The sequence below is a fragment of the Oncorhynchus nerka genome, linkage group LG1 (assembly GCF_034236695.1).
Source record: "Oncorhynchus nerka isolate Pitt River linkage group LG1, Oner_Uvic_2.0, whole genome shotgun sequence".
NCBI lineage: Eukaryota > Metazoa > Chordata > Actinopteri > Salmoniformes > Salmonidae > Oncorhynchus > Oncorhynchus nerka.
This window is the reverse complement of record NC_088396.1, coordinates 17,781,563-17,800,524: the sequence shown is the minus strand read 5'-3', so window position 1 is coordinate 17,800,524 and position 18,962 is coordinate 17,781,563. Positions and strand designations below refer to the sequence as shown.

Here is an 18,962-nt window from a genome sequence, read left to right as displayed (position 1 = left end):
GTATTCCATAGTAACATCTGACAAAAATATCTAAAGACACTGACGCAGCAAACTTTGTGGAAATTAATATGTGTCATTCTCAAAAATTTTGGCCACGACTGTACTTATGGCGTGGTTTCAGAACTGTACAGAGCTGTGAGTACTTTATATCTCAACCAATGTTTTAGCTAGATAAATAGCAAATGCTAACTTCCCACGAGCTCTAACCAACCTCAAATAATTGGACCTGTCTTTTAACTACGAGTTGCAGAAGTACCCAGCTACTCTGAACCCGAATCACTCATTCTCCTTCCTGAAATCCCTGAAAGTATTCACCCTCAGGGGCTTTATCTTCAAACAACTGACCCATGCAGACTCAAGGACCTGGGCACCAACTTCATCAAAATGACCAACCTTAGCACTCTAATGGAGCTCAAAAGCTTCCAAATAATCAATTCATTAGACAATAACATATCGTCCCCTTCTCAAAGTGGTAATTCTGTTGATTTTTCTGGAGGGGAAGCCTTAAATGGCTCCCCAATGTCAGATGCTGAGCACTACCACAAAGGAGAAGTGAGAGAGATTCATTGGTTTAGATATGATGAGTATGCATGCAGCTGCAAATAGTAGGACAAGGAGGCTGGGACACTGAATTCATTCGTTAATAACTGTGCAGCCAGTTTGGAGAAAAAAAACGGGATATCAGCAGGAATAAGATATTCTTCCTTCACTCCAGATTCTTGAACCTTGCTAACATTAGATGCCTAAATCTCTATGGAAATTCGATGAGCCGAAGTCTAAATGGTTCCGAGTTCACTTATCTCACTAACTTAAAGTATCTTGACTTCTCATCTAACTGTCTCAACCTTTTCTATTCCTCAGCATTTCAGGAACTGAGAAGTTTAGTTATGTGAGACATAAGCCACAACAACCATTACTTTGAGTCTGAGGGTTTGACTCATATGCTGAATTTCACCAACAATTTGACCAATCTGAAGATATTACTCATGAACTACAATAACATTTCCACCTCCACCAACACAGAGCTGGAAAACACTTCTCTGAAGAAGTTAGAATTCAAAGGTAACCGTTTAGATATGCTGTGGAGGGATAAGATACTATATACAGTACATCAACTACTTTCGGAAATGGGTTAATCTGAGGGTCCTAGACATCTCTCAGAACAACCTCAACTCCCTCCCTCAGCAAGGCTTTAGACAACTGCCAGACAAATGTACTGAGCTCTACATCAACAACAACATACTGAAGGTTTTTAGTCTCCACATGGACTCTCTACCGGTACCCCTCTGTATATAGTCTCCACATTGACTCTCTACCGGTACCCCTCTGTATATAGTCTCCACATTGACTCTCTACCGGTACCCCCCTGTATTTAGTCTCCACATGGACTCTCTACCGGTACCCCCCTGTATATAGTCTCCACATTGACTCTGTACCGGTACCCCCTGTTTATAGTCTCCACGTTGACTCTCTACCGGTACCCCCCTGTATATAGTCTCCACATTGACTCTGTTCCGGTACCACCCTGTATTTAGTCTCCACATGGACTCTCTACCGGTACCCCCCTGTATATAGTCTCCACATTGACTCTGTACCGGTACCCCCCTGTTTATAGTCTCCACATTGACTCTGTACCGGTACCACCCTGTATTTAGTCTCCACATGGACTCTCTACCGGTACCCCCCTGTATATAGTCTCCACATTGACTCTGTACCGGTACCCCCCTGTATATAGTCTCCACATTGACTCTGTACCGGTACCCCCCTGTATATAGTCTCCACATTGACTCTGTACTGGTACCCCCTGTTTATAGTCTCCACATTGACTCTGTACCTGGTGACCACCACTGTATTTAGTCTCCACATGGACTCTCTGACTCTGGTACCCCCTGTATATAGTCTCCACATTGACTCTGTACCGGTACCCCCTGTATATAGTCTATATAGTCTCTCCACATTGACTCTGTACCGGTACCACCCTGTATTTAGTCTCCACATGGACTCTCTACCGGTACCCCCCTGTATATAGTCTCCACATGGACTCTGTACCGGTACCCCCCTGTATATAGTCTCCACATTGACTCTGTACCGGTACCACCCTGTATATAGTCTCCACATTGACTCTGTACCGGTACCCCCTGTATATAGTCTCCACATTGACTCTGTACCGGTACCCCCCTGTATATAGTCTCCACATTGACTCTGTACCGGTACCCCCCTGTATATAGTCTCCACATTGACTCTGTACCGGTACCCCCCTGTATATAGTCTCGCTATTGTTTTTTACTGCTGTCTTTAGTTACTTGTTACTTTTATTTCTTATTCTTATCCATATTTTTTTTAACTGCATTGTTGGTTAGGGGCTCGTAAGTAAGCATTTCACTGTAAGATCTACACATGTTGTATTCGGCGCATGTGACTAATACAATTTGATTTAAATTGTCAATGACTCTGTCATACAGTACACACTTTTAGGCTACCTGGCTAACAGTAAAATGTTTGCTTGCTAGCCTAATTTCCTTTCATTGGCAACGAAAGCCAGGCCAGTTAATTAACATTAGCCTACTACATCTAGCTATATGTTGAACTTCCATCCTCTCAGGCCAGGAGCACTATGTATGTATTTATGGTTGGTATAGAATCACTGTTATAATCATTGACCAGTATGGAGAATTATGTAAAACCACAAGTCCAAATCCCTATTTCTATCTATGGCTAATTTAGGAAATTGCTAGCTAGCCACCGGAGGACAACAACACAACGAGATGCAACAATTTTTCTGTCAATGGCGTTTGGCATCTGATGTGATGTGATTGGATATGGCTACACACCTATCTGGCTTCCTTTGACACTTTTTTGTGCGCGCCAGGACCCTTCACTTTTGAGCTCACTCAGTTTGGCTATTATTTTTTATTATTATTATCAAGGGAGGCCAAATGCTCACTGGCTTCCCTTGCATTCAATGCTATAGGCGGCAACAAGATCACACTCTTTTTGATCAGACAGCATCAGATAGATGGGCAACACATATACTGAGATAGAGGGGCGCTGTTTCCTTCGCTCGGATGCTTTCTCCGGTGAGATACATTCAGCCTCTTGCGAATTGAAGGACATTTAAGAAAACACAGAGACATGAAAGAACAATTGTTTAGTATATTTTTTGTTGCAATTTTGGGGGGGGGGGGGAGAAGCCTGGCTTTCCTTGGCATACATAAATACATGCCACTTCTTCTCTGTAAATAAAAGTGAAACCTCAGTTCAGAGAAACACAGGACAGCTGGGACGTTAGCTAGTAGCTGTGGCGATGAACTGTACAGCCTGTGCCTTCAAGCAACGTTACTCTGCAGATTATACATTATGCAGACACACTCTCCGGCCTTCAAACTTAGACAGTCCATCATCATTCATGCAAAATGCATGATCATCACCCTGGACTTAGTAAATGGTAAAACAGTAAATAATCAAACATGATTTAATACAACCAAACATGGTCCAGGGGAGTTTTTGGTATAAATTATGCAATTTTTGTGACAAATAGGTTTTTAGAGAAAGCTGGAGAAAGCCCCACTCACTGTAAGCAGACCATTACTTGGCTTTAGAGAACAATAATGTTTTTTAATTGATAATTGAAATGGACCTATACTTTGTATAACAATCGTTATGAGAATAATAAAGGAGACAATAATCAACTTCAGGTTGCAACATTTTTTACTTTTAATATGTTATGGTAGTGCTGACAAAAATAAGAGGAAAGTACTCAGTGAACATGTGCAAAGATTCATAAACTATGTCGGTTTCAGCAAATGAAAAATATCGACGTCACAATGGACTGTATCATATCATTTAATTTCTTGTCTTGCGCAGTGATTTGTCTAGAGCTCTTTGTCACATATGTATCATGTGTAACATAATAATTCATACAAATAAATACAGAATTAATAGTTGTTCATCTACACATTACACCCCAAAAGGTGATTATCAATTTGTAAAAGTATACTTATCAAGTAATATCAGTTTATATACCCTCAGGAACATGTTCTTCTTCTCAGAGGCCTGAATATAACCACCTTTAAAAGTGTCATTATGATTAATAGAGTTTATTTGACTTTACATATCAAACAAAATATACACAAGGCAAGGTTTTGTCACAGCAGTTCACATTGGTTTGGGTCGAATAAACCCACGTCTCTTATGTATGGCTTTGAAATCGCTAATCATAACCGTGTTATGTTTACTTGTAGAGTGTTGTCAGTGAGTGACTCAGTCTGTTGACGATAGCACACATGGTGGTGGAGTGACGTGTCAATGCATTCACACTTTGGTCATTGGGGGAACTATCCAAAGCCGTTTCAGCAGCCTGGAGCAGACACACATAGTTCATGACGACCTCGTCTACCTTTGCTACCACCTCGCGCTGCCGGCTCTCAGGGCTCAAGCCCTCCACCAGTGACATGCAGGCCTGTGTTAAGCAACAGACCGTGTGGAAACTGTGAGTCAGGGAGAGCAGGGTGTCCTGGGGGCTGCCTTGCACCAGGGCCATGTGATTGCAGGCGCTGCCCAGCTCTAGGGCCTCCATGGAGAGCAGCTGACTGAACCTCCACAGGTCGGACTCACTGACCTCTGACCTCTGGCCACCTCCCTGGCATACACCGGAGCGCACCAGACACATCATATCCAGGGCATCTCTCTGTGCATCTGAGAACCCCTGGGGGAGGGTGTAGGTCTTTCCCTTCAGTAAGTTGACACGGCTCAGCTTCGCTCCCAGGCTCATGCCGCTCACAGTCACACCACTGGCCATGTTGAGCTGTTCAGCCACAGCGGGGGGTTCAGATCCAGAGGCATACAAAGAGACTGTGTTCTTTGCGTCAACTCTGGGGCTGGTAGGGAGTGACTGTGCCTTCTGACCCCCAGAGAATGGCTGGGAGGTGGGGCTTTCTCCTGCTCCACCTCCGACTTCATCGTCATCGTCATCATCAGTGTTGGTCTTCCTCTTGGGGAAGCAGTGTGTGAAGGGCCCATGGCACCTCATCCAGGTGCTGCTGTCCAGTCTGGGTAGTGGCACAGCTTGGAGCTGCTTGGCATCCAATGACGCTGGCAGCATGATAGAGACGCCTCTGAAGAGCTTCCTGCCAGAGGACTGAGAGCTAACTGATCTAACAGACCATACTGATCCCTGGGACAAGGACAAGCTCTTGGAAAGTGTCTTGGAAAAAGAAAATCTCCTCTGTGGCTTGGAGGGGTCGTCGGGTGACTGGACTCTCTGGGCACTCTTCCCACTCAGCGTGGCTTTGGTTTTCTCCAACAGTTCTTCGAGGCTCCTGGAGCCCGGCGTGATGCTGCTCCAGCTCCTTCTCAGCATCCGACCCCTTTGCTGCGGTGGCTTCCTGAGGCTGCCTGTGATAGGGTCACATGGGTGTAAGCTTGAAGGGAAAGCCTGGGCGCGGCATGGGATGGGCTCAGTGCAGGGGCACCCCTGCTGCTTTGTGGCACTGGGCACACTGGACTCTGTGCTGCTGCTACTGGTTAATGATGGTGGTGAGGTGGTGGTGGCGGCGGCGTTGACCTCGTTGGAGAGAGCAGAGGAGGAGTCTTCCCCTGCAGCCATCTTGAGCTGGGTGCAAGCTACACTAGGGGGAGCAGAAAATCAAATAGAATCGTTAAGCATCTCCCTGACAACATGGTGCATTGCTTTGATCTCTAACCTTTTCCTGTTTTCATTAGATGACCTTTTAGTCAAATGTTGCTCTAATTGTCCTTTCATAACAGAGAGTGGGGTAAAATAGAATAAAGGTGCATTTCAGCACTTTTATCAGATCTCTGTGCAGCAAGTGTTACATAATGAACCAGTACACAGCAGTATTTCTTCTACCAATCACATCCTCTACACATGTATGCACTGTTGCATGTCCTTAGCTAGTGACATGCTTGTTATTATCTTCTGTCTGAATGGATAATGCTACTCTGACACCATGATGCATATCCTAATCCCCAGCTAGTGAATAATTTATCAACAGCCTCAATGTGCTCCTGGAATTGTGTTTATCATTTAAACGCACAGACGTCAAAGGAAAAGACCGCTCTATTTAGTTGTACCTGTGGTTTCTTTTATCTTAGGCACCCGGTGGCAGCCATCTCCTCGTTTGGTACCGAATCCAGGCTCGGCACTGGTGGCTGCGTGGATCTTCCTCAGCAGGGTGGGATCTATGGTCTGATGTCTAGCCTTGCCCTGCTGTGTCCCCTGGCCTTGGGTGCCATAGGCCTTCTCCTCCCCACTAATATAGCCCAGCCCCTTGAGGGAAGACTCTGAGAGCAGATGCATGTTTTCCCCAGTGCAGAGGGGAGAGTCCATGGGAGTGACACAGCTACTGCTTCCTGAACTGCAGCCAGCATCTATGGAGGAGCACTGGGAGCTCTGGAGGGAGTGGACGCCCTCGCTGCCCTGTAACAATGACATGCGCTTACTCAGGTGATACTCGTGTAACCGTGTGACATCCTGCTCGGCCGAGGGAACCCTCGTCTGCTGCTGCTGTGGGTCGCTGCTGGGTAAATTGACTTCCTCAGTACTGTGGGGGACTTTGGCGGGGGAGCGGGAATGAGAGTCTAACTGCAGGCTTCTCTCATTTGAGTCCTGCTTGTCTCCCTTAATTGTTCCCCTATCCGAGTGCGAGGCTTGTGAATCAATCACAGAATCTGGGGAAAGATTGTCCGCCATTTTGTTTTCAGGAGGCCGGTGATATCTTGGGGGCTTCTCTCGATAAGGATAGGGTGTTCGCCCCAATTCGAATTGGTTCATGTATGGAGGTTCCCTTAGAATAGCATTATATTTGGGTGGGTCTGAATTATATTTGGGTGGGTCCCCTCTATTTGAATTCTGGATGTTGCTGTGTCGTTTTTCTGTTGAGTCATCGTTATCTCCCTGAATCCTGCCTTCCGTGTCACTCAGCTTCCCTGGCTGCTTTCTCATCACAGAGCCCCTGTGCAGTTTGTTGAAATAGTCGGTGAGGGACTTGGTCTCCATGGTCTCTGGCTCCATCTCTCCCCCATCTGAGTGGAGGATCTGGGTGGAGGACACAGCTGAGGACTTGGCCCCCTCCTCCTCCTCCCCCCCTTCCCAGGTCTCCTGAGGGTTCTGCTGTATGGCCAGGGCTACCTTTCCTTCACAAGGTGTTATGGGAAACTTTGTTTTCTCCTCAGTCAGAGTGTGGTAGCCCTCCGCAGTGGCCACATACAGTCTCAAATGGGTTTCAGAGAGTTTCTGGGCAGCGACCAGCTCTGAACTCTCCGTCATCTCTGAGGAGTTAGTCTCGTTGCCAGAGTCCGATGAGGACTCGGGGCTAAAGGCCCTTGATATTTCTACACCTGTGTGCCACAGAGAGACAGACATTTTATTAACACATTTTACCTGAGGCATCTTAGAAATATCATAAAAAAGCACACAATTCATTGGTACAAAGAGTATGAAAGCTGTGAGTTGAAACGCATTTGTGCGGCTGATCATAAATGATACTAAATAAATAAATGATCCACAAAACACAAAAACAACAAAAAAAGGACTGGAACCAAAAATGAGTGAAATACAGGACATTTTTTATGTTCAAAACGAATGAAACAATGTGCACACTAAATGGAAACATAGAACAAAATGTTTTTTTTATTGAAAAATCAACAACAACAAATGTAAAAGTTAATGGCTGGAACATCCGCATGGTGTTAATGAATAAACGTTACAATAGTGTAAGAAGAAGAACCTGTGCTATTTTCTGACTGTGGGTGTGGGCTCTGCTCCTCAGAAGCCGCAAGGGCCTCCAGTGCCTGTAAGGTGGACACCACAGCATCGTCCAGGGCCCCCTCCACCTTTGGGCCCTCCTCCCCCTGTGTGGGGACTGAGTCTATGAGGGATACAGGGATATCGTCACGAGTCCCCTGGCCCTTTCTGACATGCCCCTGGGCCCCACCGTGCTGCTCATCCTCATCAGAGCTGTCCCTAAAGCCTGGGGGCGGGGCTGCGATGGCCAGGTTGAGGGAGTGAAGCAATACATCCTCGTTATCCTCCTCGTCTTTACCCTCTGGCGGCGGGGGCAGGGAGGTCAGGTCGATGATGTCATCGCTGGACCCCGAGAGCGAGAGGAATGTGGCCTTGTCCAGATCCCCCATCAGCCCCATGTCCTCCTCGCAGCTGATGTCATCCTCGTCCTCGTCGGCGTCCGTGGTGTCGGCGTAGCAGATGTCGTGCAGCAGCGGCTCCTCAATGCACTCAGTGTTGCCGAAGATTTTGGCGCTGTACGGATAGCCCTCCCCGTCCATGGGATCCTTGCTCTTGTAGTCCTCCTCTAGTCGCGTATACATGGGGCTGTGGTCGTGTAGTACCTCTGGGACGTCGTCCATCAGCCTCTGGTAGCCAAGGTTCTGGGGGTTCACACTGTCTAACGGTGGATCCCCGAAGATGAAGGAGACCTTGGCACTGCGGGGGGAGTCCTGGGCTTTGGGTCTGGAGGCACAGAGGTAGGGCTGGGGGTGTGCTGGGCCTCTGGTCCCCCCTCTGGTATCTACCCTCTCTGCCATGTTGTTCTGGGGTGGCTGCTGGATCTCAGTGATATAGACGGGGGACATGTCACTCTCACTCCTCCCGTGGTCCACGCAGTCTGAGTCTCTGTTAGAGGAGGGCTCCCTGGACGTACAGCGCTGGTTGTTGTGGTGCTGGTGCTCCTCACACCCTCTAAAGGAGGTGCTGTACGCCCACTCTATAGCCTGATAGTTCTGCTTTACTCTGCAGTCATGGCCTGAGAAGGAACCAAAGAGCGGTTGATAATCCCGTTTCTGTGATATCAGTGATGCTAATGTATCAACTTACAGTATTGTTGGCTTTTGAAAACAACGGAACTGTGTAGAGTCTTGACTCACCGGTGTCTGCATTCCCTGTTTTTGCCATGTTGAAGATGGAACGGCGAGAGTCCACTAGTAGTCTGTAGTATCCAGCAGTCAAACAGGCCAGATTCATCGCGTCAGTGGACTCCATTAGCAGAGTGATGGGCTGGAGAATAGGGAGACAAGAGGACGACAACGGACACATTAACACATTGACACAATGTCCTCATCGATCATTCATTTCCTTGTATAATGTTATTGCTGAAAATTCTATTATATAGCTCATTAAATCAGGCTAGATGTCAACTCATTGCATTGATCGTCATGATCATGTCACATTCAGTCCCTCTTGAAGATTTGTTTGATTTCACCTTCACATCCAGAACATGTAGCTCGACCCTGACGTTCTTCTCGTCCTCTGTGTACATCTCGATGCGGTTGACGTGGCTGAAGTCGGCCAGCAGCGCCACCAGGTTAGTCTTGGTGTTGATCACATGACTGATGCCATACCTGGGACCCACTAGTAGGGTTACCTCTGTGTGCTTCTCTCCTTGCTGGGGGCATTGAGCAGAGGGGAAACAATTGAAACACAGTACACATGAACTCGTTAAATGAGATATGATATTCTGATGTTTTTGTGTCTAGTTATTCAAATAGTTTGAGCTCAGAAGAAGAGAGGTAGCTATTTACCAGCAGTATAGATTTAAAAACCCGTCCTCCGTACAGTCGCAGGTCACTGAGATACTTCAGATAGTGGACCTTGGCCTGTAATGCTGACAGCTGAAAGAGAACACGAGCAATTTAGGCTATTGACAATACGAATGTGCACAGGGGATTTCTTTTACAATGAAACTGGCGCTGTGATTAGTCACATTGACGCGTTACATTATCTAACAGTGGGGAAATTTACGAGAGGATGACAATTCTTGATACAGGAGAGAGAATAAAGGTACCTTTTTTCCAGGAGGTACCAGATTCTGGTTGGTTTTGAGAATGTGTGTTAGAGCTTTCTTGATGTTCTTCTCTTTCATGCTGGACAGTACTGCAGGAGGGAGAAACAGTGCCAAACCCCACTCCTTCCTGTAGAGCAAGAAACACTGGTGACATACGTTTTATGTACAACATGATAGAACAGCAGAATACGTTCCTTCAGGCGAACATCAATCACTTTATAAAGAGAGGATCCGTTGAGTAACCAACAGGTAATCGGTTATAATCAACATCCATATGAATTACCTGTGGTACTCACGACATAACAATCATGGGGGGGGGGGGGGTCGTTACTGTATCTGACGTGGATGTCGTTAGTTAATCGGACGTGGATGCGATTTGTTCTTTTCAGATTAGCCCTCATGACAATGTACTGCCAGATTGAACATGTGAGAAGATGCAGGGCCATGTGTGAACTTTAGGGGACCAGACGAGACATTGGACCTGATCCATACTGACTTGGTGGTGGTGCAGCAGTGTTCTATTATACGTCATTTAGCAGACGCTTTTATCCAAAGCAACTTGCACGCATACATGTCATGTAGCCTATTGGTGGTCCCGGGAATCGATCCTACTATTCTAGCGTTGCAAGCGCCATTCTCGACTTACTGAGCTACAGAGAAAACACAAGAGCCACTCACTCAATGTATTTGAGCGAGACTTTCTGTGACTGCTTGGTATTGATGGTGAGGATGTACATCTGCAGGGCAGCCAGACGCAGGGCCGTGTCGTATTTCAGCTCTGACCCAAATCGCTCCAGCACCACGTCATTGCAGCTCTGAACGAAGAGAGGAGGAAAGGAGAGGAGAGGAGAGGAAGAGAGTAGGAGAGAAGGTTAAACTGGTTGGACTATTGTTACTGACCATAATGCATTTAGTGTGTTGGGCTCCAAGTCAACACTAGGTAATTTACATTTTTCTGAGCTAATGTTTCTATATGAAATCTTACCAAATGCTTATCAATGAATATCATACAAAAATGTTGATTACACAATCAACATAATCATTTGTTAATCAGGCAGTGTTGTTTTCCATGTGCTGTGAATCACCTGAACATAGAGGTATTCAAACGCTACTGCATCTCTCCTGAGCAGGTCAACGGGGTCCTTTGGGACAAAGCTGATGCGGAAGAAGCATTTCATCTTGTGTGCCCCTGGTCTCTGTGTCACCTAGGACAACAGGCGAGGACACGGAATTAACATTTAGTGATGAGATGTCATGAATAATGAATAATGGATTCAAAAGCACGGCAAAAAAAAAGAAAGAATCACAAAGGTACAAAATAGTGATAAAATATATATCCTCATTTGTATGCATACAGAAACAACATCAATGTTACAAAAAATGTATAAACCATAATGATAATAATCAAATACATAAAACAACAATGGGCAAAAGGTGTAAAACAATATTCCAGACCCATTATGATCATTTCTATCTACAGTCTGTCTTATGGAGGGTCTGCATTGTGTTCTACGTTACCCTACACTCAGTCTGTTCACATACAATCATTTAATCACATGCCCACCACCACCCAATTCCCACTTGCTATGAACGAACGTGGGTCATATTTGAAGGCACTGTAACAGTAACTGTATGAGGCCCTAATATTGTCTATCTGTCGTCTACCCGGGTGTGAGGCTGCTCACCCCACTGTAGGTGACCCCACAACGCCTCACCTGAGTTAACATCTCCTGCTCGTGGAGGATCATGAGTTTGCTGGCCGAGCCCTCGTTCCTGTGCTCCAGCATCAGCGAGAAGTGTTCAATACTCTTAACGGAGAGCTTCTCTTGCAGGGTCAAGATGACATCCTTTCACACAGAAAGATGAGACATTCATTATTAATATGGCGTGCGCCAGGAACGTGCACAGCAGGACTGCAGCATAGGGGACCACCGTGTGAGGGACTGAGGTGTGAAGAGAGGAGAGGAGCTGTGTGAAACACTCGTTTGCATGACAGATACTGTAGGTGTAGCTACGAATGTATACGTTCTTAAGCAAACAATTTGATTGTTGAATACTGCATATCCTAGAAAGATTATGGAAAAAAAAAAACTCCTCTCAATCAAACCTGTTAAAAATGTAGGATTTTTCACATTCATAATCACAAATATACAGTGCGCAACTTGACGTTAAATGTCAGCTGCATTACACAAAATGACACAGATTAAACAGCACACTTTGGAGATGTTTGTGTAGCAACACCACAAGAAAAAAGTGCTGGCCTACTTCTTCGTGCACTTAAATGAAGTTACAGCTCACTTGCCTTTGTGGGAGTGCTGTGTGTAATGCACATTTGGATACTTGCTGAATCATAAGTAAAGAGAATACAGTATGCCACAGTGATCAAAGAAATAAACTATTCTGTAAGTGGTCTATGAGTGATGTAAGGTTAAATTGAAAAATCTTTTTTTTTTATCAATGTCCCCATTAAGATGTCTTAGTGAAGGGCAGGGTGTATTGCTGCACCTTAATGGATGTGTTACTGTCAAACTTGAAGGATTTGGTCTGTCCATTCTCCAGGTACACCTTCAGAACATTTGGCATGAAGAGTAGAGAGTTGTCCTTCACAGATTCCTGTAAATGAGAAGAAAATGGTGTTAATTTGCAGCCTTTTAATTGATCAGTAGGCTACGCTACACTGTTAAATGGTCACAGTAAGCGTTTAGAGGGGTACATAGTGGCAGGTAGCCTAGCGGTTTGTGGGTTGGGCCAGCAACGTTGATGGTTCAAATACCAAAGCTGATAAAGGTGAAAAATCTGTCAATGTGCCTTTGAGCAAGGCACTTAGCCCCAATTTGCTCCAAGGGTGTTGCGCTACTATGGCTGACCATGTAAAACAACACATTTCACTGCACCTAAACATATTTTTTTAATATAATGAGAAAGCAATGTGTAATGGCAGGTAATGGCAATGGAAAGAAGAACACGACTGGCATCCAATACAGTTCAACAGTCCAACATATGTTGCAATATTAGAAGATTCAAGGTCAATGTCATAGGTGCATACTTTTACCTTTTGGAAAACTTTGGTATACAATAATATGAGACAGAGTGTGATGTAGTGTTGTAGAAAACTACTGTTGTACTTACTGGGACCTGTCCATTAATGATGACCTCTTCTGCAAAGCGGACTTTCACTGGATTAGACTTTAACTTGGCCTTCTTGGCTGCACTGATGAACGCAGATTTGGGAGACTGGGGGGGTGAATAAAAAACACAGTTGGCAACAGGACCACCCCTTCAGAGAAGCCACAACCAATCAGCCATTCCCCCGTGGCGGGAGAAGAATAACGTTCCATTTACACTATCCCATCCTCATCCTCATCCTCATCCCACTACCATTAACACTAGTGTTTTCATTCAATTCCTCATATTGTAATACATTGATATGATTAGAGATGCTGTAAGGGTGTGTAGTGGAAGGACACCCCCACTGGTGTCTGTGTTATTGAGTCACAGCACAGCTTTGAATTAGAAGAGCCGGTTTTGCATGCATCTTATGGGATTCTGGAGCTCTCTCGATCTGTTTTTTTTTCTGCAAACCGAAGACATTTTCAAGATGAACTTCTTCTCAAGTTGAGGCCCTTTCCAGTAGAATAACACGTCAGGCTATTTCCCTTGAGACAGTCTTCATACAGGAAAATATCATTAGAAGAAATGAATGCTCAAATTATATAATTTTCAGAGGTGTGTGTGAAAATATTAAATGTAATATGTTTTACAAGTTCTGTGCGGTCTTTCTGGACGTAATTGCTGCTTTTGTCATATATAAACCATTGTTGAGTGGAAGTCTGAAATATGCTACCCAAAGCTAGGATACAACACAGAATGATTTCTGCCAGAGTTCGAACTTACATGGTGATATTCCGATTATTTGATATACAAGTCATTGTCTATTTTGGTGGTGACGGCACAAATCCATCTCATTGACCTATTTTATGAATCATAATATCACCTACATTCACAGTAGCTGTTATTGTGGCATTCTATCCATCCTCATATGGTCCTCCCGGGTGCTAACAGCTGTCAATGTGGCAGGTTGAGGTTCATCTGGGGTCTCGTGCTAGGGGTTGTTGCTACCATGAGAGGACTTGGACAACTTTCAGTATTCAGTGTTTGGACTGAAATCTCTGTGAGTTAGCCAGGCGAACACTAAGCAGTTACCTCGCCGTTTTGACGCCAGCAGAGACATGGCCACCTTTTTACGTCTCGGATTGTCTTGGATTCACCGAGTCAACAGACACACAGTCCATTGAACTTCATATCCCAGAAGTTCGCTCTGAATTTTATCAATGGAAACCTTTAAAGATGGGACGATTGATACTTACTGGGTACGGTTGAACCACTGTCAAAACAATGGATTCCTTGCAGCTCCTACAGAGAAGGAACACAACACAAACAAGTCAACGAAAACATCATTAAACTGTAGATTAAAAAGGGAAATAAGTCATATTCATGTACAGCGGAAGTCGATTAATCAGGACTGAGTCAGGCATTGTTTCTCCTATGCAGTGAGCAGATTCTGACTGCTGAAATGAGCCCATGAAGAAGGTCTAACAACATGAGCAATCTATTCTAGCCATGCCTCAAGCCTGGCTGTTACTCCTGTAATGAAACAGTAGTTTACTGCTGAGATGGAGCCCAGCACACTGACTCAAGGCCAGGGGAGCAGTGATGGACTGGACTCCTTATGGACATATTTCACTGCACTAATCTACTGTACAAACTCACTCCACAGTCCACAGAATGTAGGTCATATGGCCGTTCAGCCACTCACTCACTCACCTGAGTCAAGCATGTAGTAAGACAGAAATAATTCACACGGGTATATAGTTGGACCCGCATGGTGCAAACGTGGGCAAAATACTCTACCCCATTACCCCACACTATCTGGGTATTTCTGGCATTGACATTGAATCTATACATAGGGCATTCACTTCAGGTTTTTAATTTTTTTTTTTATAGTTAGTTAACCAGTTAAAACAGGAGTCTCATTCATATAGACATTTACTGCCTATTGTCATGACTCACGAGTCATGGAAATGACTCAGCAAGGCAAGGCACACACAGCTTGACATTACAATGTTTTAGGAAAGAAATGTCCAAATGACTTCCTGTGCATACACCAATCCCATGTAAACTCAGCAGGGATACTGTACGTATGTTAGAGACATTGAGTTCCTGTACCTGACGAGGTCGATGACCCTCTCCCTGGGGGCGGAGCTAACCGGCTCATCGTTAATCATGATGATCTCGTCTCCTGGAGTCAATCTGCCCTCAGAGGGACCTCCTACCAAGACACAGGGAACCACAGGGGAGTGGTACCAATTACAAAGGTACTAGCTAGTAATTCTTCTTTGTTTTCTGGATTCATTGTACTCTTTAGGCGTAAGGTTGGCTAATATATCAAGTACCCTGAAGTGCATGGTTTATAAATCAAATGTGGCCTTTCATTGGTTATCATCACCGATTGGTCGCCATCTTTTGTCATCTGGTCACTATTGGATATACAGTAATACATCTTACTTCCTGTTGATAATGGCTATGTGTGAAACTGTGGTTATTAATGGTGACATGATTGGTTTACAGGTGGGCTGGTATGTTTACCTGGTGTGACTGACCGGACCACCACAGGTTTCTCACTGCCTGCCACAAAGCCAAAGCCCAGGACTGGATCTCGTCTCATCTCCACCTTGCGGGGGGCTGGAGGTACAAACTTGTCCCCGTCCAGACGAACCTCCTCCAGGGAGCTGCTTTGGGACACGTGGCTGGGAGAGTGAAGAGGGAAGGGGACAACCATAAGTCCAACAGGTCACTAAACAGGTGATAGTGTCACTACACGACTGAACACCAACAAAAAACAAAACTTGTATGTAGTGTATATTTTCATGTGTATTATTGTATTTGATTTCTTGTGTGTATTTTATTTATATGACTTAGTAGTATTGTATTGTTGAGTAAGAGCTTACAAGCAGGCATTTCACTGTACTGTTTATAACTGCTGTATCCTGTGTACGTGACAAATAACCTTAGATTTGATTTGACCTTTCATCTTTAAAATGGAGATGTGATTCAGTATATCCAAAATGGGCCATAAGGTGTTAAGAATCCATTTAACAAAATATGTTGTTGTTTTTTTAATCTAAAAACATTGCAAATAAATATATATGAAATACTACTGTAACTTTGGCTAGTTTATTCCATAAATCTGAAACATACAGTAGGAGTACAGCAGTAAATGTCATGCTCTTAGATATGAACTGAATGTTTCCCAGTCTATTAAGTTCCTTAAATGTTCAACGCTGAAAAGTAGCATTTAGTCTGAAATTACAAACTACTGCCATGCCTCAAAATAGAACACGTGGGCGATGACAATCTAGCTGTGGTTACATCTTCATACAGCCTCACTTTCACTCACACATACTAATGCAGATAATGCAGATAAACCCACTGGGCAAAAACCGGTTGAATCAAAGTTATTTCAACGTAATTGGCCGACGTATTGTGACATGGACTCTATGTTGAAAATACATTGGATTGGAAAAAAGTCCAATTTTATCTTCTGCTTGGACAGTTTCAACTGTGCAACTGATTTAGTCGACAAGGTAACAAATCATATGTTGGATTCACATCTCCTCAACCAAAAAGAAAACTCAACCACAAATAAAACCAAAAAGAAAAGTTCAAGAAAGGGATTAAGCCGGTGGCACAGATGGATCTATCCAAGCTCCTTTGAATGTTGATAGTTGGCTGTGTTTTCAACCAAACACAATTCAATATTACTTTTGTAATACAATAAACAACCCAAAGTTAAGGCTCTCTTACAAACTAATGTAACATTCAACCTTAACATGAGTAGAATATCCATGACAACATTTCAAGGTTACTGTAACTACTGTATACATTGCTTCTTAATCAAAGCCTGCATGTTAAAAATAGCATCGGTTGCAGGTCTGTGAAGATCTTCAGATGTTGCTTTTATTTGTTTAAAGGTTTATTTAACTAGGCAAGTCAGTTAAGAACAAATTCTTATTTATAATGACGGCCTACCAAAGGGCAAAAGGCCTCCTGTGGGGGCGAGGGCTGGGATTAAAAAAATAAAATAAAAATATCGGACAAAACACACATCATGACAAGAGGGACACCACCACACTACATACAGAGAGACCTAAGACAACAACAGCATGGAAGCAACACATGAAAACACATCATGGTGACAACACATCATGACAACAACATGGTAGCAACACAACATGGCAGCAGCACAAAACATGGCACAAACATTATTGGGCACAGACAACAGCACAAAGGGCAAGAATGTAGAGACAACAGCACATCACACAAAGCAGCCACAACTGTCAGTAAGAGTGTCCATGATCGAGTCTTTGAATGAATTCGATTTTTTATTTAACTAGGCAAGCCAGTTAAGAACAAATTCTTATTTACAATGACGGCCTACGCTGGCCAAACTGTGCACCGCCCTATGGGACTCCCAATCACGTCCGGTTATGATACAAACTGGATTTGAACCAGGGTGTCTTTAGTGACATCTCTAGCGCGGAGAAGCAGTGCCTTAGACAGCAGCGCCACTCGGGAGCCCTGGAGATGGAGATAAAACGGTCCAGGTTGAGTGCTTTTTGAGGCTCGTTCCAGCTGCAGCGAACTGAAGAGAAGCGACCCAGGGATGTGTGTGCTTTGGGGACCTTTAGCATAATGTGACTGGCAGAATGGGTATTGTATGTGGAGGATGAGGGCTGCAGTAGGTATCTCAGATAGGGGGGAGTGAGGCCTAGAGGGTTTTATAAATAAACATCAACCAGTGGGTCTTGCGACGGGTATACATAGATGACCAGTTTACGGAGTATTATAGAGTAAATGCTGCAATAATCTGTGCAGAATCTCGAAGGGCATTGATTGTTTGCTCCATGTACTTTTTATGTAATCTCAACTGCAATCCAGGTCATTTGGTTCTGCTATTAGATGAAGCACAGTAATAACACATTCATGTGTTGCATACATTTAAAAAAAGATCTGACATTGTATTTCCATCTGATCTTTGCTGTGCCTTTAAAAAGCACAGTGATAAACATTTGGATGACAACTAAACCAAAAATAAGACATTGTTTTTTCATTGGAATTTGGTTGTGCTTTCAGATGTTTTAAAGCATTGGAAATTCAACAAACTATGTGTATTTTGAGTGGGTGAATATAGGTTGTAATATTATCGATCAACTTCTCAACCAAATATTACCCAATTATCCACATTGATGATCAATTATCCACATTGAAATGACGTGGTGTGCCCAGTGGGAATGTGTGCCCAGTGGGAATGTGTTCCCAGTGGGAATGTGTGCCCAGTGGGAATGTGTGCCCAGTTGTGTGCCCAGTGGGAATGTGTGCCCAGTGGGAATGTGTGCCCAGTTGTGTGCCCAGTGGGAATGTGTGCCCAGTGGGAATGTGTGCCCAGTTGTGTGCCCAGTGGGAATGTGTGCCCAGTGGGAATGTGTGCCCAGTGGGAATGTGTGCCCAGTGGGAAACAGATTTAGCACTAAAAAAAAGTATATGGCAGCATCTTACTTGCATGTGATTCTTCAGCCATATGGGAAACCAGAAATAGAACGTGTGGCCATTGGCCAATGAGCCTTTGACCTGTGTGAGGTGGTGTAGTATGCTGGTGATTAGGGAAGGGCCAAGTCCTGAGGTTAAAACAGAGACAGACTGGCTTCATGTTGGACCTGTGGAACCACTGTGGTTGGCCAACCTGTCACTGATACCTGTTAGTCTGTTGCCCGGCACTCCTCAGTCTGAACCCCGACCACCCCTCTCATTTGAACTAGTCAACATTGACTTTATTTCGGGATATTCCCTCTAGATGGATCTATGTAAATAGACTGCAATTCAATTAGACTATCATGTTAACTGTGTTAATAAGTGTATTTGTAGATCATACACAGTACATCAATTAATCAAACTGTAATATCCTTTACATTTACACCACATAAACTGTCTACAAAACTGTTTATGTGCCAATTTGTAGCTTTGCATCTCCTCTGTATGTTCCTCCAGTTTTTCCTCATCCAGTATCTTTCCCTTCTCCAGCAGCAG

At 44.3% G+C, this 18,962-nt stretch overlaps 1 protein-coding gene and 1 pseudogene across 2 annotated transcripts in view; one reads left to right on the top strand and one right to left on the bottom strand.

Moving 5' to 3' along the window:
- The first annotated feature begins 106 nt into the window (after positions 1 to 106).
- On the top strand, positions 107 to 606 carry LOC115141910 (toll-like receptor 7; annotated as a pseudogene).
- Positions 607 to 3,696: 3,090 nt separating this feature from the next.
- Positions 3,697 to 18,962, bottom strand: part of LOC115108061 (FERM and PDZ domain-containing protein 4-like) — a 52,165-nt gene continuing 36,899 nt past the window's right edge. For both annotated transcript variants that reach the window (XM_029632028.2, XM_029632201.2), the window contains exons 3-17: positions 15,465 to 15,625; positions 15,045 to 15,147; positions 14,186 to 14,231; positions 12,948 to 13,052; positions 12,324 to 12,431; positions 11,534 to 11,665; positions 10,904 to 11,023; positions 10,497 to 10,633; positions 9,819 to 9,945; positions 9,556 to 9,645; positions 9,237 to 9,419; positions 8,902 to 9,031; positions 7,749 to 8,780; positions 6,094 to 7,359; positions 3,697 to 5,622 (exon numbers count right to left, since the gene is read on the bottom strand). In XM_029632028.2, the coding sequence (XP_029487888.2) occupies positions 4,232 to 5,622; positions 6,094 to 7,359; positions 7,749 to 8,780; positions 8,902 to 9,031; positions 9,237 to 9,419; positions 9,556 to 9,645; positions 9,819 to 9,945; positions 10,497 to 10,633; positions 10,904 to 11,023; positions 11,534 to 11,665; positions 12,324 to 12,431; positions 12,948 to 13,052; positions 14,186 to 14,231; positions 15,045 to 15,147; positions 15,465 to 15,625 (5,131 nt within the window). In that variant the 3' untranslated portion in view covers positions 3,697 to 4,231. The remainder of the gene's footprint in view (positions 5,623 to 6,093; positions 7,360 to 7,748; positions 8,781 to 8,901; positions 9,032 to 9,236; positions 9,420 to 9,555; positions 9,646 to 9,818; positions 9,946 to 10,496; positions 10,634 to 10,903; positions 11,024 to 11,533; positions 11,666 to 12,323; positions 12,432 to 12,947; positions 13,053 to 14,185; positions 14,232 to 15,044; positions 15,148 to 15,464; positions 15,626 to 18,962) is intronic.